This window comes from Strongylocentrotus purpuratus, unplaced genomic scaffold (assembly GCF_000002235.5).
Source record: "Strongylocentrotus purpuratus isolate Spur 01 unplaced genomic scaffold, Spur_5.0 spur5_scaffold_9, whole genome shotgun sequence".
NCBI classification, from domain to species: domain Eukaryota; kingdom Metazoa; phylum Echinodermata; class Echinoidea; order Camarodonta; family Strongylocentrotidae; genus Strongylocentrotus; species Strongylocentrotus purpuratus.
The window spans coordinates 19,847,383-19,872,027 of record NW_022145615.1 but is presented as its reverse complement, the minus strand read 5'-3'; the positions used below and the strand labels follow the sequence as shown (position 1 = coordinate 19,872,027).

Genomic DNA, 24,645 nt, shown 5'->3' with positions numbered 1-24,645 from the left:
TTGTCAAGGAAACGGAGTTTAATTTGAAAGGTCATAATTTTGTTTAATTTATTGTCCAATTTTTCTCAAACTTTTATCATTCTGTTCCTCCGATTTTCCTGTCTTTATAAAAACTGACGATAATCGCAGATGAGCTGGGATCCTTTTGAGAACTTAACGAATTAAATTGTTTTGAATATTTTTCTAGGCGAACATAAACAAGGGCGGTGGAATGTATTTTTGTTGGGGGAGTGGGCACAATGATAAAAGAGCACGATCGTAAGAATGGGCACGAAAGTGTAAAACGCCCTATTTAGGCATCAGTGAAGTTTTTCTAAGAAAAAATAAGGAGGGGGGGGGGGGGGGAGGGGCAGAGGAGGGTCTTTACCCCAAACAAGGGGTTACGTGTATCGCCTACCCCCTAATAACTTGTAACTGTTCCATTCCCATTATTGGACAATGTTGCCCATAAAGATTGATTTTTTTTCTCGATTTCTTTCTTCTCATGCAGAGCTTAATTTGTTGATCAATAAAACGAGTCACGGAGTCTGATATATCAAGAATAAACAATGTTGTCACGATCATATGGCATGAAAAGATTCAAGATGGGCAACGTTATGTTGTAGATAGTATATCAGTGCACCCTACCCTGTATCGACCAAAATTATGCCCCCACCCACTCCATCATCATATCCGCATATTACGTCATAGTTGGCAACATGTAGAAAATAAAACGATAGGGACTAATAAGGCCAACCGCCTCCATCCCGCTTGGAGAACATCCCTCTCCTAATGATAATAATGATAATGATCATTAGATGCTGTTTCGCTACATCATCGACGCATCTTCTCGAGCTAGCGCGCCACGGTACCAACAAGACACCAATAGATGCGCGCCGTGCACTACCGCCATCGCAATAATGCATGAAAAACTACATTGAGCGCAGTTTTGTTATTGTGTGTGAGCGGCATCCTTCGGAGGTGGTGTGATGCGGCGTACAGCAAAGTCGGAGTATATTGATCAGTTCGGGAATTAAATTCACAGATTTTTTAAAGGAACCTACCATCATCAACCCTCTGTATTTTTGTGGCTTGCCATGGGCTGTGCGCCCAGTATTACTGTCTCACAAAGTGGAGTTGTTTATTGCCGAGATTCAGACGAATCGAATTCTCCAAGACCGTCGTCGTTTGGCGTTCAGCAGCATCTTCAGGTCCGGACCGCCGGCGGGTCCGGCGGGGCGGACGGAGGCTTGGAAGTTACAAGTTCATCAGGGACTGCTGGTGTAGGAACCATTAGTATGATACATGGCCGCATGGACCGGCGTGGAACTATAAGCATAGAGGCGGAGACTCAGACCAGTAGATCTACAGTCACAATGAAGGTAGGAAAATATATAAGGGAGGATGAAAAGTCAATATGTCAAAATATTCAAACATGACACCAGAAAGACTGTTCCAATAAATGTGAATGTTATATTGATATGAGAATGTATCTTTATGATCTTCTGAAAATCTTGTACAGAATGCAGACTACAGACTTTTAGGCCTACAGTATCAAATCTGATACTATAGTATTTTGCTGCCCTGTAGTATGAGTATTTCTGGATTTTTTAGGCATCAAAAGTCCAGTAAGCATGATATAAACGGAGAAACAAAATGTCTGATTTCTCAGACAACTGAACAAGGTTCATTCAAATGTGAACACTAATTGACAAGTAAAACAGCTGTAGTATAATTCCATCAAATTCCATCTGTTGCATTTTTATAAATGGTCTATTAATTCAAAGTCATGTTTTCCCTTCAAAATAACATATTGCTGTATCTAGAATGATGAGGGGGAGCATGGACGTTCGTAGTTGGTCCATGGGTGGGGGCAGGGGTGAATATAAAAGGGAAGCTTTTTTGCTGTGTAGGCCTATATGGGCGGGCCGGGGTGGGAGGGGCTTTACCAACAACGGTGCGGCAATTTAATGCATATGAAGAGAGTGAAGGGTGTGAATTATTTGTTGCACTGTATTTCTTTTTGACTCTCGGCCCTTAAAAACAACGGGGGGGGGGGGGGGGGGGGGGGTTCACACGAGCAATGTATATCTGCAAAATCACTTTCTGAAAAGAACCCTATAAAAAGATCAAAGTCTAGAGTGCTTTATGGTGTTTTCAGATGATGTTCAGGTCTCCCCCTCCCCCCTCCCCCTCCCCCCCTCCCCAGAGTGAAATTACCATTCAATGCTAGTACACCCGAGGCAAGAATTGGAATGGATGGATACAGATATTCATTTTTGTAGCTCCCATCTTTTGTAGTTCATGCTTCCAATAATGCAATATGAAATACATTGTATAGTTTTCTGATATTATTAGTTTCTATATAAAGGGCGAGGCCATAGCTTTCTGCCTCAAGAGGAAGGAAGAATCTTGAAGCTTGACCTTGAAATGAATAAGGATGCGGTATTCTTGCCCATGCAGATGCTATTAGGTACATGCTCTATTGATTACTAATCAATATTCTTGTATGCATGGAAATGTTTGACTTTCCAAAGATATGATGTATCAACTGTTCATGGCCACAAGAATGTAAGTCATTTATGTTCACACAGCAGCAAACAAAAATGAAAATAAAAATACAAGGGAGCAGTGAGCTGTTTAAAGGCTGTTTGCAGCAGTGGCAAGTGTCAAAATAATATTACGAAATTCAGTGTGATGCCTATCATGTCTCAGAGATACAGAGACAATTCTGGAGTATTAGAGATAGAGGAGAGAAAAATGATATGATATATTTGTCAAGTAGATAAATTATTTACTATTTAAAATCTTTTATTAACTATTTTAAATCTCTTATTTATTTTACATTAGATTAGAAGACCAAAACCATTCTGCATATTAATCAGTTGCCTAAAAAAGGGAACTGGGTGGCTCTTGTATTAAAACGTATGCCATGGGAGTAAGAGAATTATTAGTCTGTGGGTTCTTAAGTAGCGTGCATGGGTTATCAACTTGAAAAGATTACATTTGAAATGTTTAATAGATGAAATGTCAGAAATTGCAACACCTTTTGATGTTTATCTTGATTTCTGATATCTTATTTCTTGAGATTTACTTAGCTACCGTAACCAGAGTTTTCGTCAAAAGTCTGGAAAATATTTTACTGGTTTGAGAAGTTAATGCACTACATAGTAACTGTAAACTGTAGATTTTAAAATAAGCATGTGCTTTCTAATAGAGTAAAAAATCATAGATCTGAATCCCACAAACTTGCATGCCATCTTCAGCCCAAATCAGTACCTTATTGATTACAACAGTGAACTAAACAAAAGAGAATGTGATGGATACAGAGAGGAGAGAAAAAAGGCAAGTGGATATTGTCCTATCCTTGGTGTGACAATCAATATTTTGTTTCAGTTGTTAGAGGTGATAATGACCCAATCCATCCCTTCCCTACTTGTGACATCGATCAATAGACCCTCTAATCCCAGGGTAACTCCTCATGACAAAATAGCCTTTCAGGGGGGATGGATACTAAAGTTTAGGCTTGATCCCCTTAACCCTATGTCTAGTCACTCACTCTAGTCAAGTGCTACTTCAATTGATCCCATAGTAACCAGGCTTAGAAACCTACTCCGGTTCGATATGTCTTGGAATTTGCAGGTGAAAACCCTTCTGAAAGTTTAATGATTATTGTGTAGTGCATTAAAATGAGCATCTTTTGAAATTTGTTCTTTTATTTTCTATCCCTGTTCAGTTTCCAAATAGCAGTCTATCTTTGAACTTGTTAGGACGAACACATTTGAAAGTTTAATGCTTATTGTGAAGAGCATTATGAGAAAAAAATGTGCATCTGTTGTACTTTTCCTCTTTCCGATGAGTTTTCAAGTAGAAAGCTGTCTTGGAATTTGTTATGAAAAACACATTTGGAAAATGTAATGATTACTATGAAGAGCATAAATGAAAAAATGTGTACATTTTGTTATTTTGCTCTTATAGTAATTTCAGTTGAGTTTTCAAGTACAAATACGTCTTGGTATTTGTGAGGAAAAAACAATTGGTTGGTGTTTGTAGGAGAAGAAAAATAGCTGCATCTGTTGTTATTTTCTTTTTATTTCTATTTTTGTTGAGTTTGTCAAATTTTCACTCACAAATTTGTGGCTTTGTTGCTCATAGGAATAAGCTCAAGTAGACAGCATAGCCACTTCATCTGAACACTTGTCAGTTCAAGTTTAGGCCTATTCCCATTTACATTACACAAATAACAAATTTGAAAAAAACATATTTTATTTTTTACTACCATTGACACTAATGGAAATATAACGATTGTAATTTTATAATTGTGTTTCCTTCACCAAAGAAGTAAGAGTATCAGAAGTATGTGTGCATGTACAAGAAATGGGCAATATGTCAACTAATTTATGTGCTTGTAATCCTTGTGAGTTCAGTATATTATGTAGTTGACTTGCTGTAAATTAATATTGAAACTGAATACATCACACATCGGGTACATGAGTACATGAAAGTCTGCAAACCAAGACTACTAGTCCATTTGCGTGTACTATGATCCCTTTGAAAGATACATTGTATTGTGAGAATAGACAGATTACATGGTTAGTTAGTTATTGTATATAATGAAGGATTGAATTCCTGTTCATCATTGTTGTCAAGTCACTGGAATAGCTTACTACAAAAGGCAGTGTATCATTGGGGCACCCATCTCTGAAGGTGGTCTATTATTTAGTATGGAAACATTCAGTCCTTTGAAATTATGTAGCAGCTAAGTAAGTTTAATTTACTAATTAATACCATTTTAATGTTAGAATGAAAGTGCTTCGGTTGTGTATTGACATATAAATGAATTAATTTAATGAGCTTTAGGCTTGACAACAGCATATGCGATTCTATCAGTCTAGACTAAAATTAATCTAAGGGCGCGTTCATGCTTGATTTTGACGGCCAGAATCAGGCATCTGTTACGCGTTTAGTTTAAAACACGATTGCGTTCATGCTCACTTTTGTAGAATCAACGAAAAACGGCGATCACGATCGCCGATTGTAAACTCACAAAAAGATGCGTTTACAATTTGTAAACGTGTTTAAATGGGGTCAACGCACTGACCTCTAGTGGGTCTACGTAGCATGCGCACACAGGTTTGCGAATCCAGCTGAAGGCCACCCAAGGAGAATTGCCTGGAGAAGTGAGCATGAACAGTGCACCGTGGAACTGCGATTACGATGAGCGTTACAAATCGCTCATTCTGCCTTCAAAATCAAGCATGAACGCGCCCTAAGTAGAAATTGAAATTGACAAAGTGCTACCGGTATATAAAAATATCCTAGAAAATTGTCCTCTAGTTTCCTATTCCCTACCCTTCTTTATTTTCATTTTTGTGTGTATTTATTTGATATTTTTTATTGGGCACAAAAATAATAAAGAATCTGAAGAAATTTAGGAAATAAAATAGCAAAAGTCAGACCGAGACATATCAATTTAAATCATAAATCCAGCTCCTCATTAACAAAAATCTGGACATGAATCAAGATTCCATTTTTTACCCAGCTGTCTGACCATATGAAATTGCCCCTGGATACCTCTTTTCCTCCTTCTGTCATTTAATATTTCATTTCAAATATTTTGTTGGTTTGTAGATGGATCCTGCTACTGTCTCCAGGGGATAGCATGTTTGGGAATCTAAACATCATGACTTACCAACGAACGTAAACTGATCATCAAATAATAGAAACCATTGATCGATTTCTCATCCACAAAAGGCATCTGTTTACTCAATCCCTTGAACATTAGAAGTGTAATGGGAAACCTTCGAAAGAAAATCCAAAGAATAAACAAAGACCCCAAAATAGGTTAAGAAAAGGCTTGTTTATCTTTTCAAATATCCCCCCCCCCTCTTTTGGACAACAAACAAAGAAAGGTGTATTTGCAGTGGGCCTGTTTTCATCAGCTTGAGTTTACCACATAACCCGCTATTTTAACTATCCCGATCACAAATTATCCAGCTAATTTGCATCTTCATTCAGCCCGCAGTTGCAATTAGCGGGATATTTGGTCGAGATTATATCATCTCAAGATATTTTGGGCTAGCTAGTTTGCAAAATATCCCACTATTTGGCAAAATATCCCGCTATTGTCCGGTGCGTCTTCACCAGCCCGAAGACTCGCACTTTGTGTGAACGCTGAGCAAAGTATCTCAAGCTCGAGTTTCGAATTTTGAGGTCGGGTCTAGAGCTGATGAAGACGCGATTTGTAACTTCTGGCTTATTTCCCAAATCAGAAATAGCGGGCTATTAGGGGAACTTGAGCTGATGAAGACAATTACCTCTCGATCTCAAGGAGGTCCATTTAGTGTCCTTCATGGATATTGCTGTATGCTTGTAGGGGAGAGGGTCTATTATCTAGTATTTGTTCTACGCCATTCAGGGATGAAATAATGAACAGAGTAACGGACCCTAGAAAGTGGCAAGGAATTGACGAATGGGTCTTGTGATCAAATAAAATCAATTCTTAGTGCACAATATATTAATTATTAAAGGAAGCTGAAAATTCTTAGTGTCCATATTACTTTATAAATGATAGCATGATAACATTAATTTTAATTTGAAAAGTCAAATGCTGGCTTTATCTTTGAAAATACAGCTAATTTGTGTTTATAGGGTTTATTTTTTGCCCTAAGACCACTGTTAATTTTCCAGCCCTTGTATCTGCTGCAGGTCCTTTGATCATCCCACATATTAATGTGAAAATGTGATATTATAGCAGTTATGTTGAAAATCTATTTTAATCATGGCTTTTAAAAACTTCATCAGGTTTATGAAATGAAGAGAAATTTGAATTAAGAGATTTTTTTAAAACGCTCTCACAACAGATGATCCTCTCCAAGTACATACAGTTGACAACTGTTCATACCCTTTAATCCAAGTTATGCAATATTTTAAATATGTAAAAAATTGATTTTTCCTGATTAATGTCTCTTGAGAATGTTACATAATAAAGCTTACATCTATAAGTATTCCACAAAGACCCTAATTCAACCAGTCCACCTTTCATTCTTTAATTATTTACGAAAAAACACAAAAAACATAAATTTTACAAGGGGTATGAGTAATTTAGTTGTTACTGTACATGTAGATCAGAACCCTGGATAGAGACAGGCATTTATGATTAAAGCCAGGGGTCTGAGGCGTCTATTGTTACATGCACTTTGATTTAGGTGCAAGACATGCATGGTTGACAACATGTAAATGAGAACCAGTGTTTTAGTTTTAAACCAATGGTCGATACTGGGATCTGAGAAAATAAGAGACTCGTGCAATATGTCATAGGGATTGTGCACCTGTTTCTATGCACTTGTGTCTTTCCAAATCTTGCATTTCCTTATCGCACTTCACCTAAGTAAACTTGTTACCTTTTCTAGGCGAGACCTTTGGTTTTTATGGTGACAAGTCATTGCTGATTTATTTACTTTACTTTGTGTTGTATTTCCCTTAATATTAAACCTTATTAAAGAGGTCCAAGGAGGTATTTTGTTGCCCTGTGCTAGCTGAGCCCTGGTAAGCTAATAGCGCAATCAGACTGGTTGCCATGGTGATGACTGCAAGCCTTTGACCTTGCGTATTGTTTTTCTTGCCAATTAGAGAGGAGGCAGCTGAACTGTGTAAAGTGTTGTTTTCGGAAAACGATCCTTCGAGAAGGCCTCCATTACGCGAGACACATTATTACACAAATATTGTGGAATGTAATTAGTTTTTACAGATACGAGCATATGGTCAATGTGTTGATCTACCGGTACCAGTATTTGCTTTCTGACTTCTGTTTTGACAGAAACGTGTTGTTCTCAGAATAAGAATCATTATTGCTCACGTTGTACGCCTTCATTAAAGGAGACGCACTTTACACAACATTGTGGAATGTATATTTTTTATTAGTTTACCCATGTATTGTACAGGTAGATGAGATTTTAGGAGTGTGGTCAATGTTTGATCTATTTTCATTAATGACTTCGTTTGACAACATTTATGGAGTTGATAACATGTATGCAAAAGGTGAACAATTACTGTTTGCATAACAAAAGAAAACAAAGGTTTAAGGTACTAGGTCGTTCAATTATAATCATAACATTTGTATTAGAAAATAGGAATAACTATAAACACAGTTTTAATGTTTTAATATTTTGATGTTGATAAACTTTATGACAGCATGAAAAGGGAATATATTTGATTACACAATTGAGATTGATCATGAAGTAGAAACAACACTACAACATGAGTGATCAGACTTGATTTGCTCTGGAAATGAATACTCCAGGATCCGGGGTTTATGTTATGGTTGTGATTGGGATTGAGTTTTAAAGGGGAAGTCCACCTTGATATCATGTTGGCTTTCATAGAAGCAGAAAATTGAGAGGATCAGGTCGTATCTTGCAAAGTCCCCTCACATTTACCCTGTACTAAAAAAAGTTCAATTTTTCTTTTGATTTTCCCTGAAGAAAATGTTCAATCATACATTCACCTTAGATATAATTATTGCAAATATGTTTTTATACAACCCCCTGTATGAAACAAATCTATTCCGTCATCAATAATTAAGAAAATGAAAGTTTATGAAATTTGTTTTTCACGGAGGACAACTTAAAATATTCATAACTTTCCTATTTTTAATGAGATATTACTCAATCTTTCATTAATTTGTTTAGTTTGTTTTGTTTTTATATATTTGCCCGGTACAGGAGTTTGATGGCCCCAGGCTATTAGGCCATTTCAAGTAACGTACCTTCATAAAATTGGAAAGAAAATACCAAGCATGCATGTATGTTCTTACTTTTTGATACATGCTGTTGCCATACATGCTAATGAAATTCATTCAATTCAATTTGTTTAATTCAAATCCAGCATATACATTAAAATACATAGGTAATACAGTGTATAAATATATATAGATATATATGAGTTAAAAAATAATATAGGTCTACAGTAAAATAGTTTAAAAAAACATGCACACACACAAAAAAAAAACAGTCATAATATGTACTTAAACAAACCCTACACAAGATACACAACACATTATAAGAAACACACATGATTATTAAACATTTATTCAATTTTTAATAAGAAATTTCTGAGCTGGAGATTATTCAATTTCATTTTCCATAACAAGGAAAGTGAATATGTAACAAGTCAGCTTATAGGTGATACGTGGGAAGTGTCACAAATTCTGGAGAAAAAAAAGAAGAAGCAATTTGAACAGAAGTGTTTTCGAAAATGTCAGGATATGCCAGAGGCTGATTCCCTGTGTGATGGAGGGAAATACAAGATGAATTGCTAGGATAATATCTTACATCATATTCAAGACACAAATGTTGAAACATTAATGCTTTTAGTTTACTTGAGGACAATATCCGACATGGTTAGAATTTGTAAAGAGATGGGGGGAAAAAAGGGACAAGGCATGCCAGACATCCTCATATTCCTATTTTTTTTTACAGTGTGCATTTTTCAAGCTATAAAGGATGTTTCTTTTAAATGCATTGACAAAGGCATGAAGCCAGTTTTAATTTTTATATTTTAGAATTACCTCTCTGTTGTTATCTATAGACCTTGTGGCATGTTAATCTTGTGCTAAACAAGTTATCAAATAAAGTCTACTACTACTACTATTACTATTACTACTACTACTACTACTAATACTACTACTACTACTACTACTACTACTACTACTACATATATTACTACATATAGTACTATTACTACTATAATTTCTGCTACTTCTACTATTACTGCTACTACTTTCAGCCATATTGAAGCTATCACTTTCTGTTTTTCCATTTTGAAACTAAAAGTACACAACAAGAAAGATATCCTGAATATCAATCAACAACATATGTATCAAATCAATATATTCACAACATTTTGTGGTTCTTAGTAAAAGATTAAAGTGTTTATTAAACTGATATCATAGTACATTTCTGCTGTTTTGCATTAACAAAGAGAAGAGAAAAGAGCAACAGTTATCCCTCTTGCATTTATCTGTCTTGGAAATCTGACAGATTAGAACAAATATCAAAATTGAAGTGCAATATGGAGTGATACACTAGTAAACGGATAACAGTGTTTATCAAATAAAAAAAACATATCATGGTTTTCTGCTGTTTTGCAGTTAAGAATTCGAAATTAATGCCCTAAAGGGAAAAGGGAAAAAAGCAATGCTTATCCCTCTCAGATTTATATGTCTTGAAAATCTGTCAGATTTGAAGAAAAAAAAGACTTATGATGATTTTGATGACGCACAATATCTTATCGGTCCTTCTTGCGTAGCCATTTCCTAAGCCGCTCTTGTGCAGGCATCAGTTGTTGCCAGGGCGATGGATGATGGGGCAAACAAGAAAGAGGTTAGTAACCGGGTCAGGTACCAAGGGGACTCCTGGTGAGATACATTTCATCAATTTGGGATATTTGATATTATTTTTCTCTGTAATTTACTATATTGTGTAGTATGTGAAGTATATAAGGAGGTTAGATACGTTGAACAAGTACATGTATCATTGGAGCAGTAATGGTGTATCCCAAGCGCTCCTTAACAGAGTAATGTTTCTTTTGTGAGTCAGAGAAGTTAATGTGGGGGGGGGGGGCAGCTATGGGGCAGTTGCCCCTCGACCAATATTTTTTGAAATTCACTCTGCATCCACTTGGGTATTTACCTGAGATGCATTTGTCCCTATCTATACAACCCCACCCCCTGCTTGAAGATTGATCGATTTCCGTGATATTTTATAAAGTTCTTGTGAGTTTTTTAATTATATTGATCTGCAGAAGCTTAAATTTGAGATACAATGTAGATAGCATGTCACTCACAGCTGCACATCTTTGTTTTGTACAAATAGGCTGTGGTTCATTAAGTGCATTGTAAATAATTTTGTGGCAATATGGACGACCATTTCCTCTTTAATATTGGCCTTGGTGTGTTTATACAGTTCAAGTCTTGTTTGTTATGCACTTGACATAATATTTCCATGAACATGAAAATATCATGACACAGGAGACTTGTCACAGATAAAAGCTATAAAAGCCTCTTATTGATGAGCCCCCCCCCCCTCCTCCCTCCCTTCAGCAAAAAAATATTCAGGTTCACACTTCATGGTACCTGTTTAACACAGGGTGCCATATAATTTTTTATTGGGGTCTGGTCCAGGCACCTGTATACATTTTGGTCTTGTATGACATTTACTTTCCAAATAGATTTGTTTAAATGATTGCCCAGGCTTTAGCTCCAGCAACCATTACCAGTGCCAAGTACATTTGAAGGAATGAGTCCTACCAGGTACTACGTCCTGACCAACACCTGGGTCAAGAGAGACAGATAGGGTTAACGTCTTTCCCTTCAGGCGATGACATTTGTGTCACGAAACTGTGATCTCCTGTCAAAGTTCGGACAATTATTACCCTGGCTTTTAATATAACTCCAGCAACCATTATCAATGCAAGTAGATTTCAATTAGGGTAAAGGCCATACCAACCTACTGCACCCATTTCAAGAGTGTCAGATGAAGCCTGAATGTCTTGCCATTTACATTGGTGTCATGCCGGGGATTGAACCCATGACCTGTGCATCCCTGCCAAGTTTCTTTTGCCAGTTGACCCAAGACGCCTCTATACACTGGAAGTGTGAAGATTAGAGTGGTATGGTTCCCGTCATGTTGGATCATATTGGATTTGCTCAGAGTAGGGGACTTGATTTTGAGCCAGGTTGATCCCAGCGTTCAAAACTATGTATAACCTGCTCTGTGATGATGGATGAGTACTTCAGCTAGCCCAGGTAATGCTTATGTTGAAGGAAGATGTGTCTTGCTGGTTGTCGTAATCTTTAGACAGATAAAATAAAAAGAAGGCTGCTTTATTTGGTTTTGCTGTCAAAATTGTGACTGCTGATGCAGTCTCTGCCTAGGTAGTCGGATTGTAGTTTTGTGTAAGACGCAGCAACTTGTAGACATGGTAGTCAACATACAAACTGGATGCATGCATAGGGGTCTGTCTCGTTTGTTGAAGAATGCCAAAACACTAGATGACACTTGGAATCTGGGATCATGTTGGTTCAACCCGGGATCATGTTGAATGTTGTTTCACCCCAATCAGAAGAAATGCTTTTCTTTCCTCTTGCCCATGGCCTCCTCGCTCGAACTCTGCCTCAAAAGCTGGTAATGAAGAAGAAAGGGTTTGCCCTGTGATTGGATTGGAAGTATAAAGTTTCAGGTATTGACCTACGATGACCCCTCCCTCTTTCTGTGATTGATGCCATGAATTCGTCTTTCCTTCTCCAAGAAATTTATCCATGCCATGCATGTGTCAAGTATCTGATATTTTAGAACATAGATTCAAGATTTATTTAAAACACATCTTCACTGCCCTATGGCTTAGTTATGAAATTGTTTTACAGATCATTAAAAAATAAAACAATATTTACAATAGACAAAAGTAGAATTACAATGAGCATGTACACATATACAGAATTAAGAAATACAAGTATAAATACAATTTCAGCGAATTTTAACCAATTCCAATAATGAATATGTTTCTGACTTTCTGTAATTTTAATCAGTTGAATGAAATATGCAGGCTTCACACCGTACAAAAATGATGAATACCGGATTACCGGTACAGCATAATGGGTTGTTAGAAAAAATTGCAAGAGTGACATTTATCAGGTTTGTTAAAACGATTGATATTCGTTGAATCTAGAATCCGGCCTGCCCGTTTTGCTAAAAGTGGAGTTTGGGGACTTTTAACCCAGGATATGATGGTATTGCACTGTTATTTAATTTCATAAATCCTAGTAGGCATTAATATTGCCCAAACAGGATAGAAGTCATAACTTTTTATTGTTATTGATAGTAGATCCCTGTCTAGTAGTAGATCTATGAGAAAAAAACATTTTGGGGAAATTCCCTCTTATCGGTGAGTGATCATTTATTTAGTCTGAACTGCAGGTTTGCTCTTTTTCTTTTCCCTTGATTCATGACTTCATGCAGTTATGTACCTACCGGTAACTACTTGTGTGTAAGCCATTGATGTATGACTGACTTCCTGTTCCTTTTTAAAAGTTCTTACTTGTTTGATTAGAATGGTATTCATGTTTTTTTGGTTTTCCATCCAGTTTTTAAATGATATCCAAAGAGTATGTGTCCAATCTTCCCTATTTGGCTTATCCTGAAGATTGTATCAGTTGTGTTTACTATGAAATAGAAAATGATAATAATGATAATTGAAGAAAAAAATTAGTTAACATTAAGAATGAGTAAATCTACTTATGACGTTAATAGCTGAAAAAAATAGTATATGTTTGTATTGTAGATATTGTGAAAGCATAAACTTCTCCTGCTTATACTTTGAGTGTTAATAATCTTGAAAGTTTCATATATTTTTTTGCCAAATAATGGAAATCACAACAGCAAAGTTGTGTAAATGTTGTGATAAATGACAGTTTCTTACTGTGATCTTTGTTGTGGTTTTCATTTGTTTTTGTTTCATGTCATGAAACTTTCTGGTTTTACAGTAAACAACCAGTGAACCAATGGTTTGAATTCCTATCCTAGGGACTAGGACATTTAGGATTACTTTACTTAAGTCCTTAAAGGCCTTAGCAGAGGGCACTGACCCATATTTATACTAGGTCCTTGTTTTTAAATCCAGGACCTTGGTTATAGAGTCCATTGCCCTTCTACAGGGCCATCTCAAGTTCATGACATGAAAATCAAACTAAAATCATTTATTTTGGCAAGAGAAGAAGGAAACAAATGATGATATCCCAACATCCTTTACTCATATAATGAATAGTTCGTATGTGTATTGTTGCTCCACATGATATTGTATCCTTTTCCATGTGTACAATTGCACAAAACAACAACATTCCAACCTTGGACTTCGGTCTTGATGAAGTGCACCAAGGAAATATATGAATAATGTAGTGCTATATTGTTTTAGAATGAACTCTGGAACGTGCACTTTTCAAGTTTTCATACAACAATATTTTGATTTAAAGTGTTTTTTGATATTCTCAACTACGTCATCTAATGTTTTGTTTAAAAATATACTGGTAAAAGTAATATTATTTTTCCAAGAACTTTGGTACCATAATAATAATGATTATAATAAATCTGGATGAATTATTATGATAAAATGTAGACAGGTGAATGTTTGAGAGGTTGTTACTCCATTGACATATTCCTGTACTTTGCTTTCAAGCTTTTAGAGTCCATTATAGACATGTACATGGTGTCAGAGATAGGGTCAGGGCTTGTGTTGCATTTTCGTTTGAGGCTTAGCTTGATGCTAACTCAATTTTACTGATTTTGATTTTTAGGGTGACCTGTACTCCAAACTTAAATTTGCAAATGACAATCTTCTCAAAAATTGATTATTTTCTCTATCTTTGTCTCTTTGATTACTGTCAATCGATTCACTTTGTCTTTCTACCTCTTTGCATCTTTCTTCTCTGCCTATTACCTCTCCCCTCTCCTGTCATTTATCTGTATTTAGTTGTCTTCCTAATAAACTTACAAATTATGTGAACAAGAGAATAAAGCAAGACCTGCTCTTAAATGTAACTCATGAAATTAACAAACAAAATTATTAGGTAATCCTGACAAGGGTATTGGGCAGTTGCTTCTCTACTTTTTTAGATGGTTGCCCAACATAGCAGTTTGATGGCACTGGGCCATCAGACCACTGCTAGTGTTAAGCCTTGTAATATATATGTGTATTGTATATTGTCGGATCCAATTTTGAAGATAGTACATCCGGGTACTGTTCGAAAATGTTTGCTAAAGCATATGGTATGTAAAGTCTGCCATTCGATAATTAATAGCTCATTATGAATGAAATGGTTCTGTTTTTGTTTGTTTTACTACAGGGCTCAGCGAATCAAGTGACTCTGGGGCCGATGAGGCTCTCTCATCCTACTATGCAAGTAAGTATAAAGATACTGGTAATAAAAAAAACATTAAATCTGGCGATTTATGGAGTTTAAAGTGTCAAACTCATTTTCCTGTAAAATTACTGAAAATTCTGTAAAATGTCAGCATGAAATTGGTAATTTCAATTAAATTTGACATCATGAGTGGATTCATTTCATGTTATATATTTGTGGCCAGAAATTACAATTATATGTAGAGATCAAAAGACATTGAAACTTGGTGCTCCAATAAGTCAACTGAGTGAAGTAAAGTTTTACTAATATGATTTATTTATTTCTGGGAAATTGGATCCATGATTAATCAAATTCTTTGGAAATGAATGAAATTTTGTATGTATTTCTTACATGTATATATTCCTATAATTTCCCCCTTTCTTTTGAGGGGTATTTTCCTTTTTTTTTGGAGGGGGGGGGGGGTAGCATCTTCTTTGCCTCGTCATCCGTGGCTATGCCTCTGTATATTTGCAATAATTATTATGTGAGTAATGCATTAGTATAACTGATATGTTACAGAAAAGGTTTATTTTTTAAGGCCATGTGATCTTTAAGTGGCTTAAAAAAATTAAGATATTCATTTGTATACAATAAAAAGTTGTACAGTTAATTATGTTAAAAACTGTTTTTAACTTCATGTGAATGTGTTGTCCTGCTTTTACCTTGAGCTGACGTAATCTTGATACCATCCCAGATCGTTGGACAGAGAAATAAAAAGCTGTGATGTCATTGTACCCACGATTTCTCTTGAGGTACGGTTTCCATAGAAATAGCATAATCATGAAGTGATTATAGCTGTGTGGGGGAGACTGAATACACAGGGGACCAAGACATTGAATGTTGAGTGCATAACAAATCAGTGAGCTAGTGCCTCAATAAGGGAGCTTTTATATTATTAATCACAATGCAAGTCCATTATTGATTGAAATCTAGTACCATGTCCATTAGGCACTTTTACAATGTACACCCTACTTTATGTTTGCACATTTTCGTAGGGAGAATATGAGTGGATCGCCTGTCAAAAGCGAGGTCCTAATTGTTCCATGAATATATTTTTCAATGAACCTCAACGTCACAAATGAAGTTGCTAGAAACATTTTCCACTTCTATCATGAACAGATGTGTATTAGACAGTGAAGAGTGTACAACATTGCATTTCTTCTACCTCCCATAATATTAGTAGTCTAGAAATGGAATGTTTTTATATTCCATTTTGTTCAAGTACATCAAAGATTATTTAAGTATGGCGATGAAACCTTATATACATGAACAAAATTTTCATAATACAAATTTGAATATCTATGAATTAGGTTCTCATGATTCAAAATTTAAATGTAAACTATATTTATGAATTATTAAGTTTGAATGATGCAAAGGACTTTAACAATTCAAAACATTGCACTCTGCATTATCAATCATATTTCATAAAAGTGTGGTTGATATCATCTTAGTAATCCAGAAACTTATGCATTTATTTCAAGTATATGACAGATTCTGTAGAGGATGACATTGAATCTTTATTTATGAATAAGGTTCTAAATGATGCAACAGTGAAACCTTATTGATGAAAAAGGTTTTAATGATGCAAGATGATTTAAAATTCAAGACACTAGATCTGCACTCTCAATTATCAATCATCTTTGGTTGAAGTGTCATTGATATTCCAATTTACATCAATATTATATTATTAATCCAGAAAATTAGTGCTTCTTTATATCAAGACATTTTATCTATGAATTAGGGTTTGCAACATTGAAACTATATGTATGAATTGTAAAGTTTGAATGATGCAGAAGACATTTAAACTGCAAGACATTGCAACCTGCATTAACGATCATCTTCCATTGCTATTAGTTAATATCCTAATATTTCCGATACACAAAGACAAGAAGGTGATCGCACACTGACAAATATGAAACTACTGTTAGTAATGGTATGCATGCAGTCATGCAGCATTTACACACCATGCAGTACGTGCCATGCAGCGTTCTCCATGCTGTGCGAAGTAATTTGGGAAAACAAACCAAGACTTTCCTGTGATGTGTCAATGGCACACGACGTGCATGATAAATTCAAGACAATCAGATTCCCTCTTTGAGACTATGGGAGATTGATATGAGTTGCTATTGCTAGGCATGGATGGATTCTCCAATTCCTTTTTTCCATTCCCATTGTGTAAGACGTGTAGTATATCAGCAGACTATATGGATTCACTGAAATGTTAGAGTGTCGTGACCAATAAGTAAATTGAATCCTAGATTACCATCCAGATTTTCTGGGAAATGAAGTGCAACAGTCATTTGGAGTCTCAGAAGTTTGTCTCTTTTATATTTCATTTAATTCAATTCCTAATGGTTTAGTAGACAACATTTTTTCCCCACGATAAGCTGAATTGCATATATTTGCAAGATAACAAACATAAAATTAAACATTGTAATTACGTAATAATGGAGACAAATTGGAAAAATGTTGTCTATTTACAATTCTTGGTTCATACAGATAAAATACAATATTAAAGATTAGCTGGGCCCCATCTTATAAACAGTTGATATTAATTACAACTTATTTGCAATTGATATCAATCGCAACTGTGTACATAAGAGATAGGAGACTACAAACATGCGATTGATTTTGATCAATCGCAACTCTTTATAATACGAGGCCCTGGAAAGGGTTATGTATGAATATTATCAATAAAACTGAATAACTATTGCAATTTAATAATACAACCAGTTACTCCAGGGAATTGAAATTGTATGCCACAGCATTTTAAATTACTAACACAATAGTCATAAAGTTTGATTGCTTCTGAGAAGGAATCTTTCTTTCCATATGGATGCTCATGCATAGAAAGATTTGGAGAAAAAGCTTCAATGCACATAATATTGGCTTTTCCAAGAAACCTCCATATAGTGTTTGAAGATCTATATGTCTTTTCCGCTTGATATGAAGATTTTTCGACATGAATCATAAGATGTCCTCTGGGTGGGATGAAGTGTTTTGTTCTACAGTCGTTTTAATATGTCTGCTGCCGAAAATACGAATGAGAGATTTTCTGTGGGCCATTGTTTGAGGCCTCATTTCCAGATAGATTTCTATTTATCTAAGAGGAAGTATTTTTTTAAATGTACTATTGACTAATGTGGCTGTGAATTGAAGTGAAGGTCACGAACATGTACTTTTTTGGGACTACATGGCCACTCACGTTCATTTTCTAGGGTCGCCAACCTTTTTATATCCCTTTTTCCTTTTCTGCTTCTCTCTCTCTCTCTCTCTTCTTTTATTCTTCTCTTTTTCTACATCTTTCTCCTTTCTCCCTTCTCTCGCTTGTGAGCCCTCTCCCTCTCTCCTTCATGTCTATCCTTCATCCTCAACTCTCTCCTTCCTTTCTTTTTCTCTCTTCTTCTCTTCTTACTCTATTCCACTTTCTCTTCTCTAGCTTCTCTTTCTCTTTCATCTTCTCCCTCTTCTGTCCCTTCTCTTCCTTTTATCCCCCCTCCCTCTCTCTCTCTATCTCTCTCTCTCTCCCCCTCCCTCTCTCTCTCCCCCTCCCTCTCTCTCTCCCCCTCCCTCTCTCTCTCCCCCTCCCTCTCTCTCTCCCTCTTTTCCTTGCTTCACTTCCATCCCCTGCTCTTTTCTGTACTCCCATTTCCCCCATTTATTTCTCCTGTTAAGTTTTGCCTATTTTTATTTCCAATATATCTTTTATGACGGTCTGCTATATAATTACAGCAAGATGTGTGTTACAATATGAATTAACATCCTCCTTTTCTCTAATCAGACATTTTCTTAATCTGCATTATGTTACCCTATTTCTTACTCAGTCATTTGTTTCCCCTCTCTCTCTCTCTCTTTCTCTCCCTCTCCCTCCCTCGCTCCCTCCCTCCCTCGCTCCCTCCCTCGCTCCCTCCCTCGCTCCCTCCCTCCCTCGCTCCCTCTCTCTCTCCCTCCCTCCCTCCCTCCCTCCCTCTCTCCCTCCCTCCCTCCCTCCCTCCCTCCCTCCCTCCCTCCCTCCCTCCCTCCCTCCCTCCCTCCCTCCCTCACTCTCCCATTCTCATTCATTCACTAATGGTGGTTTGACATAATCAGGTCAGGAAGCTCATTAACCAATATTTGCTCTTTTGTTCTACAATAATGTCCAAACATCGGTAATTGCTCTTCATAATACATTTTCAGATCCATGCAAACACGTTGCCGAAACGTCCTATTTACATTGAAATGATGCTGCATTGATGTAATGATTGCGCATTATTTTTCTCGATTACACCACCCCCATTCCACAAAAGAAAAGAATTACTGGTAACATGTATTTCTAAGTTGATGGATTGCAAGATTATTTACCTCCCATTACAGTGGTTACAATATCTGTAGAGAGTGAATGAGCAAGACCGAAGTGAATAATGATTCATAACATCTGGCTGCCATCTAATAAGAGATTGATGTTTTCTTGAATTCTCAACCGAAGTCAGATCTGTGCCCAATGGATGCATATATGTCCAAATGATGAACAGATTTACAGCGTGTAGGCATATTTTGTTCTCATATACCATAGGGTACCATATTTTTAAAATTTTAAATCATGTAATCAGTTTTGAATAGACAGTAAATTTCTTTTAACCATTTTAGATTATATACAATTTTTTGTTTCTGCAAGGCTTCATACACTTATACTGTAAATATTTGTTAAATAGGTTTTATGATTAAACTAAAATGGCATCTAAAACCATCATGTACATTGTCTGTTCAGGGCTAGAATGGCTTTAACTCTTTTTATTAATATGTGAGTAACTACCAAACAGACGGCGACATGTTTGTAGACCTTTGTTGGCCACACCGGTGTTCCACAAGGATGTTTGCCTGGGAAAATTCTCTGGGCTTTATCGTGACTGTCATTGTTATCTAAACCTTTTACATTGCTAATATCCATGTTCATGCATAAAGCTTTATCCCAATCCTGCTCAAACTCGGACCATTTCACATAATGCTATCTAAACAAAAAAAATTTACTGCTAGAGGATGTCTATTTGCTTTAATTCAACAGTCAACTACCTTTATACTTTTTAGTTTGTTCACTTTACACTGCAGATGTCCGTGTTTGCCAAAGAAGATGCCAAGAGCAATTTTTCAACCATCATTAAATGTTCAACCCTGTTCACTGTGTTTGCTTGATTAGATGATGATGGCTTTATTCTCAACATTCATAAATGTTTCACCCTTTTACCTCAATCATTTAATTGTCAAATCATGTTGTTGTTTGTCGAAGAAAATGCCTGGTACTGTATCTCAAACATTATTAATACAGCGACGATATGTGACCCTTCCACACTGGTTCATATCATGTTATATTTGCCAAGAAGGTGCCCATTGCTCCGTCTTGTCAATGTTTCAGCCTTTCACATCACTAATTTCAGATCATGTTGATGTTTGCCGAAGAAAGCGCCTGGTAATTTATCTTCACCCTCATTAATCTTGAACCTACCTTATCATTTCTTTCCGATCATATATAGCTTCGTTTACACTACAAGCAAAACTCATTGATTTTTCTCATATTCCAGTCCTTCGTCGGGAGTTACAAAGCAACTTCCGGCAAACACGACAAATAACCAAAGAGTAGCGACAAGTAGCGCTTGTGCAGCTACTCACCGAAATATATCAGTAAACACCAACAATTTCTGATGGGTTTTTCCATAAGATAAGTGTAAATGGTAGTCAAAAAAATACAAAGATTTTTCAAAATGATGTTTGGTATGTGTATTTAGGCATCATGTTACTGTTTTACCAACAAAAAACATTAATGGTTCACCCTTTCGGCCTTTGCTCATTTCAGATCATGTTGGTGTTTGCCAAAGAAGACGCTCAGAGCGATGGGTTCTGGTGGGCAGCCGACAAGGGGGGCTACAAGTGCAACATCGTGAGGAACCCCACCGACGCCTTGGAGTGCTTTCTGGAGAAGCAGCATGACGTCGTCATCATCGACAACAGGACGACCAAAGGCTTCAATGCTGTGGCCCTCTGCAGGTAAATTTTTTAGCCCTTTCTTGTCTTTCAAGGAAAAAGAAGTAAAAAGAAAGGGGTAATTACAGAGAGAAATGAAAAACACATGTTAGTGGCTTGTCCAAGGAACCGCAAAGTATCGTGGATTGGTTGTCATTTGTGAAATATATGAGTAGTGTTAATTGACTGTAGCAGTTAGGCAAAATTTAGGTAACAGAAGATATAACAAAGTTTGGGGTAAAATTGAGACAGAACTAGGGCAACCAGAGCAGTGATGAGAGAGTAAGTATTACTTGTCTGATATTCTGTTGCCACAAAAATGTATCATTGTATCATGAAATTTGTAACAAAAAGAAGATTTAAGTAGATAAGTAAGCAGGCATTATCTCTTAAGTCTAAACAGAAGACCACAGAAGCTATGATACATGTATGCAAGTAACATTGCTCTTGAAATGCTTCAGTATTAAAGTAGTTTATCACTTTGGTCAGCAGATTTTGCCACATATTTGTGTATTCCTGTATATATGCCTGTGTTGTTTTCTAGATGATCCCTTTTTCCAAAAGCGACTTTATAGCCTCCGGACAGTTCATTTAAAATTGCAAGGTTATAGACAAGTAACTTGCAGAAACTTTAAAGATTGGAAAAAACTTATTGCTTTTTTACTTGCTAACCTCCCCTTAACATAAAAACACATAAATAGACACACACGTTCCTCACCCACCCACCCCCACACATGCACCCACCCACACTTCTATGCTTTTTGTTGTTTTTGTAATTTAGTTTTATTCCTCTAAATGAGAAATACAAACAAAAACATACAATTGAATAAAATATATAAATGTGTTCGATATTAATATTAATTACTTATACATTAATATAATTAAACAAAGAGTCATTTGAAGTATGTATAAATACTAACACCCCTACACACAAGCATCCACCCGCACCCACCCACCCACCCACACACACACACACACACACACACATTCATACAGAGCCAAGCTCGCCTCCAATCTCCTCGCCAAGACTGTATAATCTGTAAGTGTATGCTTGAATATCGCCACACAGATTTAAGCAGAACTGCATGGATGGAAGAAAATTGATTAGCATGATCGTCTACCTGACTGTCTTTTCATTGCACGGTTAAAGCCTATATCTCTCCACACATACACGTCCACATGCACACGTAGGATAAGTTATTTTGTGTGCATATTAAAAATGCCATCGGAGGTACTGATGGTTTCGTTACACAAGGTGCACTGCACTGAACCCTGTGCGCATCAAGTCGTTCTTGATTCCCAAGCTCTTGCTAAGGATCCAGATTTATCGCTGTTGAATGGATTCGGGAGATGAACAAATTATACACAGTCTGCTGCATGCCAAAGTTAGTGTTCTGTAAGAAAGCTGCATAAAATATTACATTTGTATCAAATGTTCAGAGCCTGCAGGCTGTTTACCCTGTGCATTGTTATGAGTTGAAACCTGGCTCTCACAAAATGATTTTTTGTTGTTGACAATCATGGAATAATAAGCACCCTATGAGCCCCATCTTGATGGATACATAAATCATCGCTGTTTTCACGAAGTGACGGTAGTGAAAAAAATTGCATTCACTTTGCGTTACGATTTTCCTCACTACCGTCACTTCGTGAAAATAGGGACGAAATGTCAGCATTATATTATCATAATACTATTTTTCCTTCGAAGAAAATGGCCAGTTTCCAGTGATAGCTTATCTTCAATATGATTGCTGAAAGCATTGTATTCCGGTCACACCTTTTACATATCATTGAAAGACATACATAAAACAGTTAAAGGGGAAGTCTACACTGATATTAAGTTGGTTTTTATAGAAGCAGAAAAATGAGAGGATTAAGAATAAGAAAGTTATGAAATTTTGAAGTTCTGATCAATCAATCAAACACATATTGGCAACACTGTGATGTATCTGGTGATGTCCCCTCAAGAAAATCTAAAATCATAGATTCACCCTAAATATGATTAGTGCAAATCTGTGTGTATAAAACCTACCGGTATGTATGAAACAGGTCTGTTCCATCATCAATAACTAAAAAAAAATTTGAAGTGTATGAAATTTTGTGAACAGAGCAAATTGGAGAGGGGTTTGCAAGATATGTCACAGTGTTGCCAATTGGTGTTTCACTGATTACAACCTCAAAAATTCCTAACTTTTCCTATTTTTAATCAGATACTAGTATTTCTCAAGCTTTCACTAATTTGTTTTTCTCATTTTCTTCTTTTATTGAAACCAAGATAATATCAGGGTGAACTTCCCCTTTAAAGATAGAAAAATTAGTGACAAATCATTTGTTCAATTTCTAGGTTTATAATACATTTCCGTTTAAAAATAGTTGGTATGTTTGTTTGGCCTCAACATAATCTACATTGGAAAATATAAATAATTGAAATCTGTCAATTCAGAAATTAGATCCACAAAGTTTTCTGCTTATTTCTTATTCATGTGAGTTGAAAGAGGTACACACTGCCTGCATCTACAATCAGAGCTGTACCTCAACATGGCAATATAAGTTTGGTTACATTTTAGTTTAGAACTTATAATTCCATATTCCTTAATGTTCCTAAGAATGTCTCTCTCTCTATAAGACAGCTAGCTTCATCCTGTGCCTGGGTAGGCTTGTGTACCCTCTGGCTTTAAATCTGGCAGTATTGATTTTTCTATGTCCTACAAATCTCATTTGAAAGCCCACAGTTGATAGTGAAAGGTCATACTTCGTTTCTATCATGCCTGGTCCTGCCTGCATCAACAAAAAAAGGGAAAAAGCTCAGAAATGATTTCAAGGAAGATTGACTTTGGAAAGCATTGTCAATAAACATTGGTCTTTCAGTGCCATAATGTAAGTTTTTTTTCTTCTTTTCTTTCAAGAATTGATTAGTTTTGACCTTGACAACTGGTCTAGGTACATGTAGATTGGAGGAAATGCACCTGGCTCTCATTATTATTTTTCTTGTCAATAAGGAGAGAAAGATAGTGAGAGAGAGAGAGAGAGAGTTGGAGAAAGAAAGGGGGGGGGGGGGGGGGGGGTCGAGTGCCCAAAAGGGACAAACATTTAGGTCGATATTGAAAGCGAGAATAAGAGGGCAATTTGTATAAATGGTTGAATGTAAAGGGATAAGGGATACATACACCCTAAATATAGTTATTGCAAGTACGATTCTATACAACCCCAGCCTGTATGAAGCAAATCTACTCTCATCAATAACTGAGAAATTTACAGTTCATGAATTTCTGTGTATATAGCGTATTGGAGAAGAACTCGCAAGATATGACACATAGTTGCAATTAGTGTTTCGCTGGTAACAACTTCAAAAATTCATGACTTATTGGACCTATTTTTGATTGCATAATGCTCAAACATTCACAATTTGTTTTCTCTTGTTTTTCTGCTTTTATCAATACCAGCTAATGAGCCAGTTCATAGTTACAGTCTGAGCATGAGCAAATAAAGGTCATTGCAGACCAAATTGTGTAATACACAGAGACAAAATGCTGGATACGTGCTCATGAAAGTTATGTAATCAATTTTCATTTATGCACAAGTAGTGCACTCCATGATACACAGGTGGAGGTATTCTTTGAAAGGGGGGAAACAAAGGCTTTTTATGTAGCACCTCCATTGCAGTAGGAGTGATTTTTACAAAATGTACAAAGTGGTACCTCTTCCTGTTTTGAAGATTG

At 36.3% G+C, this 24,645-nt stretch overlaps 1 protein-coding gene across 2 annotated transcripts in view; it reads left to right on the top strand.

Moving 5' to 3' along the window:
- The first annotated feature begins 866 nt into the window (after positions 1-866).
- The window catches only part of LOC591166 (high affinity cAMP-specific and IBMX-insensitive 3',5'-cyclic phosphodiesterase 8B), a 72,261-nt gene continuing 48,482 nt past the window's right edge, over positions 867-24,645 (top strand). Inside the window, exons 1-3 of one of the 2 annotated variants that reach the window (XM_011670944.2) lie at positions 867-1,361; positions 14,876-14,932; positions 20,760-20,950. In XM_011670944.2, the coding sequence (XP_011669246.2) occupies positions 1,077-1,361; positions 14,876-14,932; positions 20,760-20,950 (533 nt within the window). In that variant the 5' untranslated portion in view covers positions 867-1,076. The remainder of the gene's footprint in view (positions 1,362-14,875; positions 14,933-20,759; positions 20,951-24,645) is intronic. The other variant, XM_011670945.2, reaches the window with a different exon arrangement.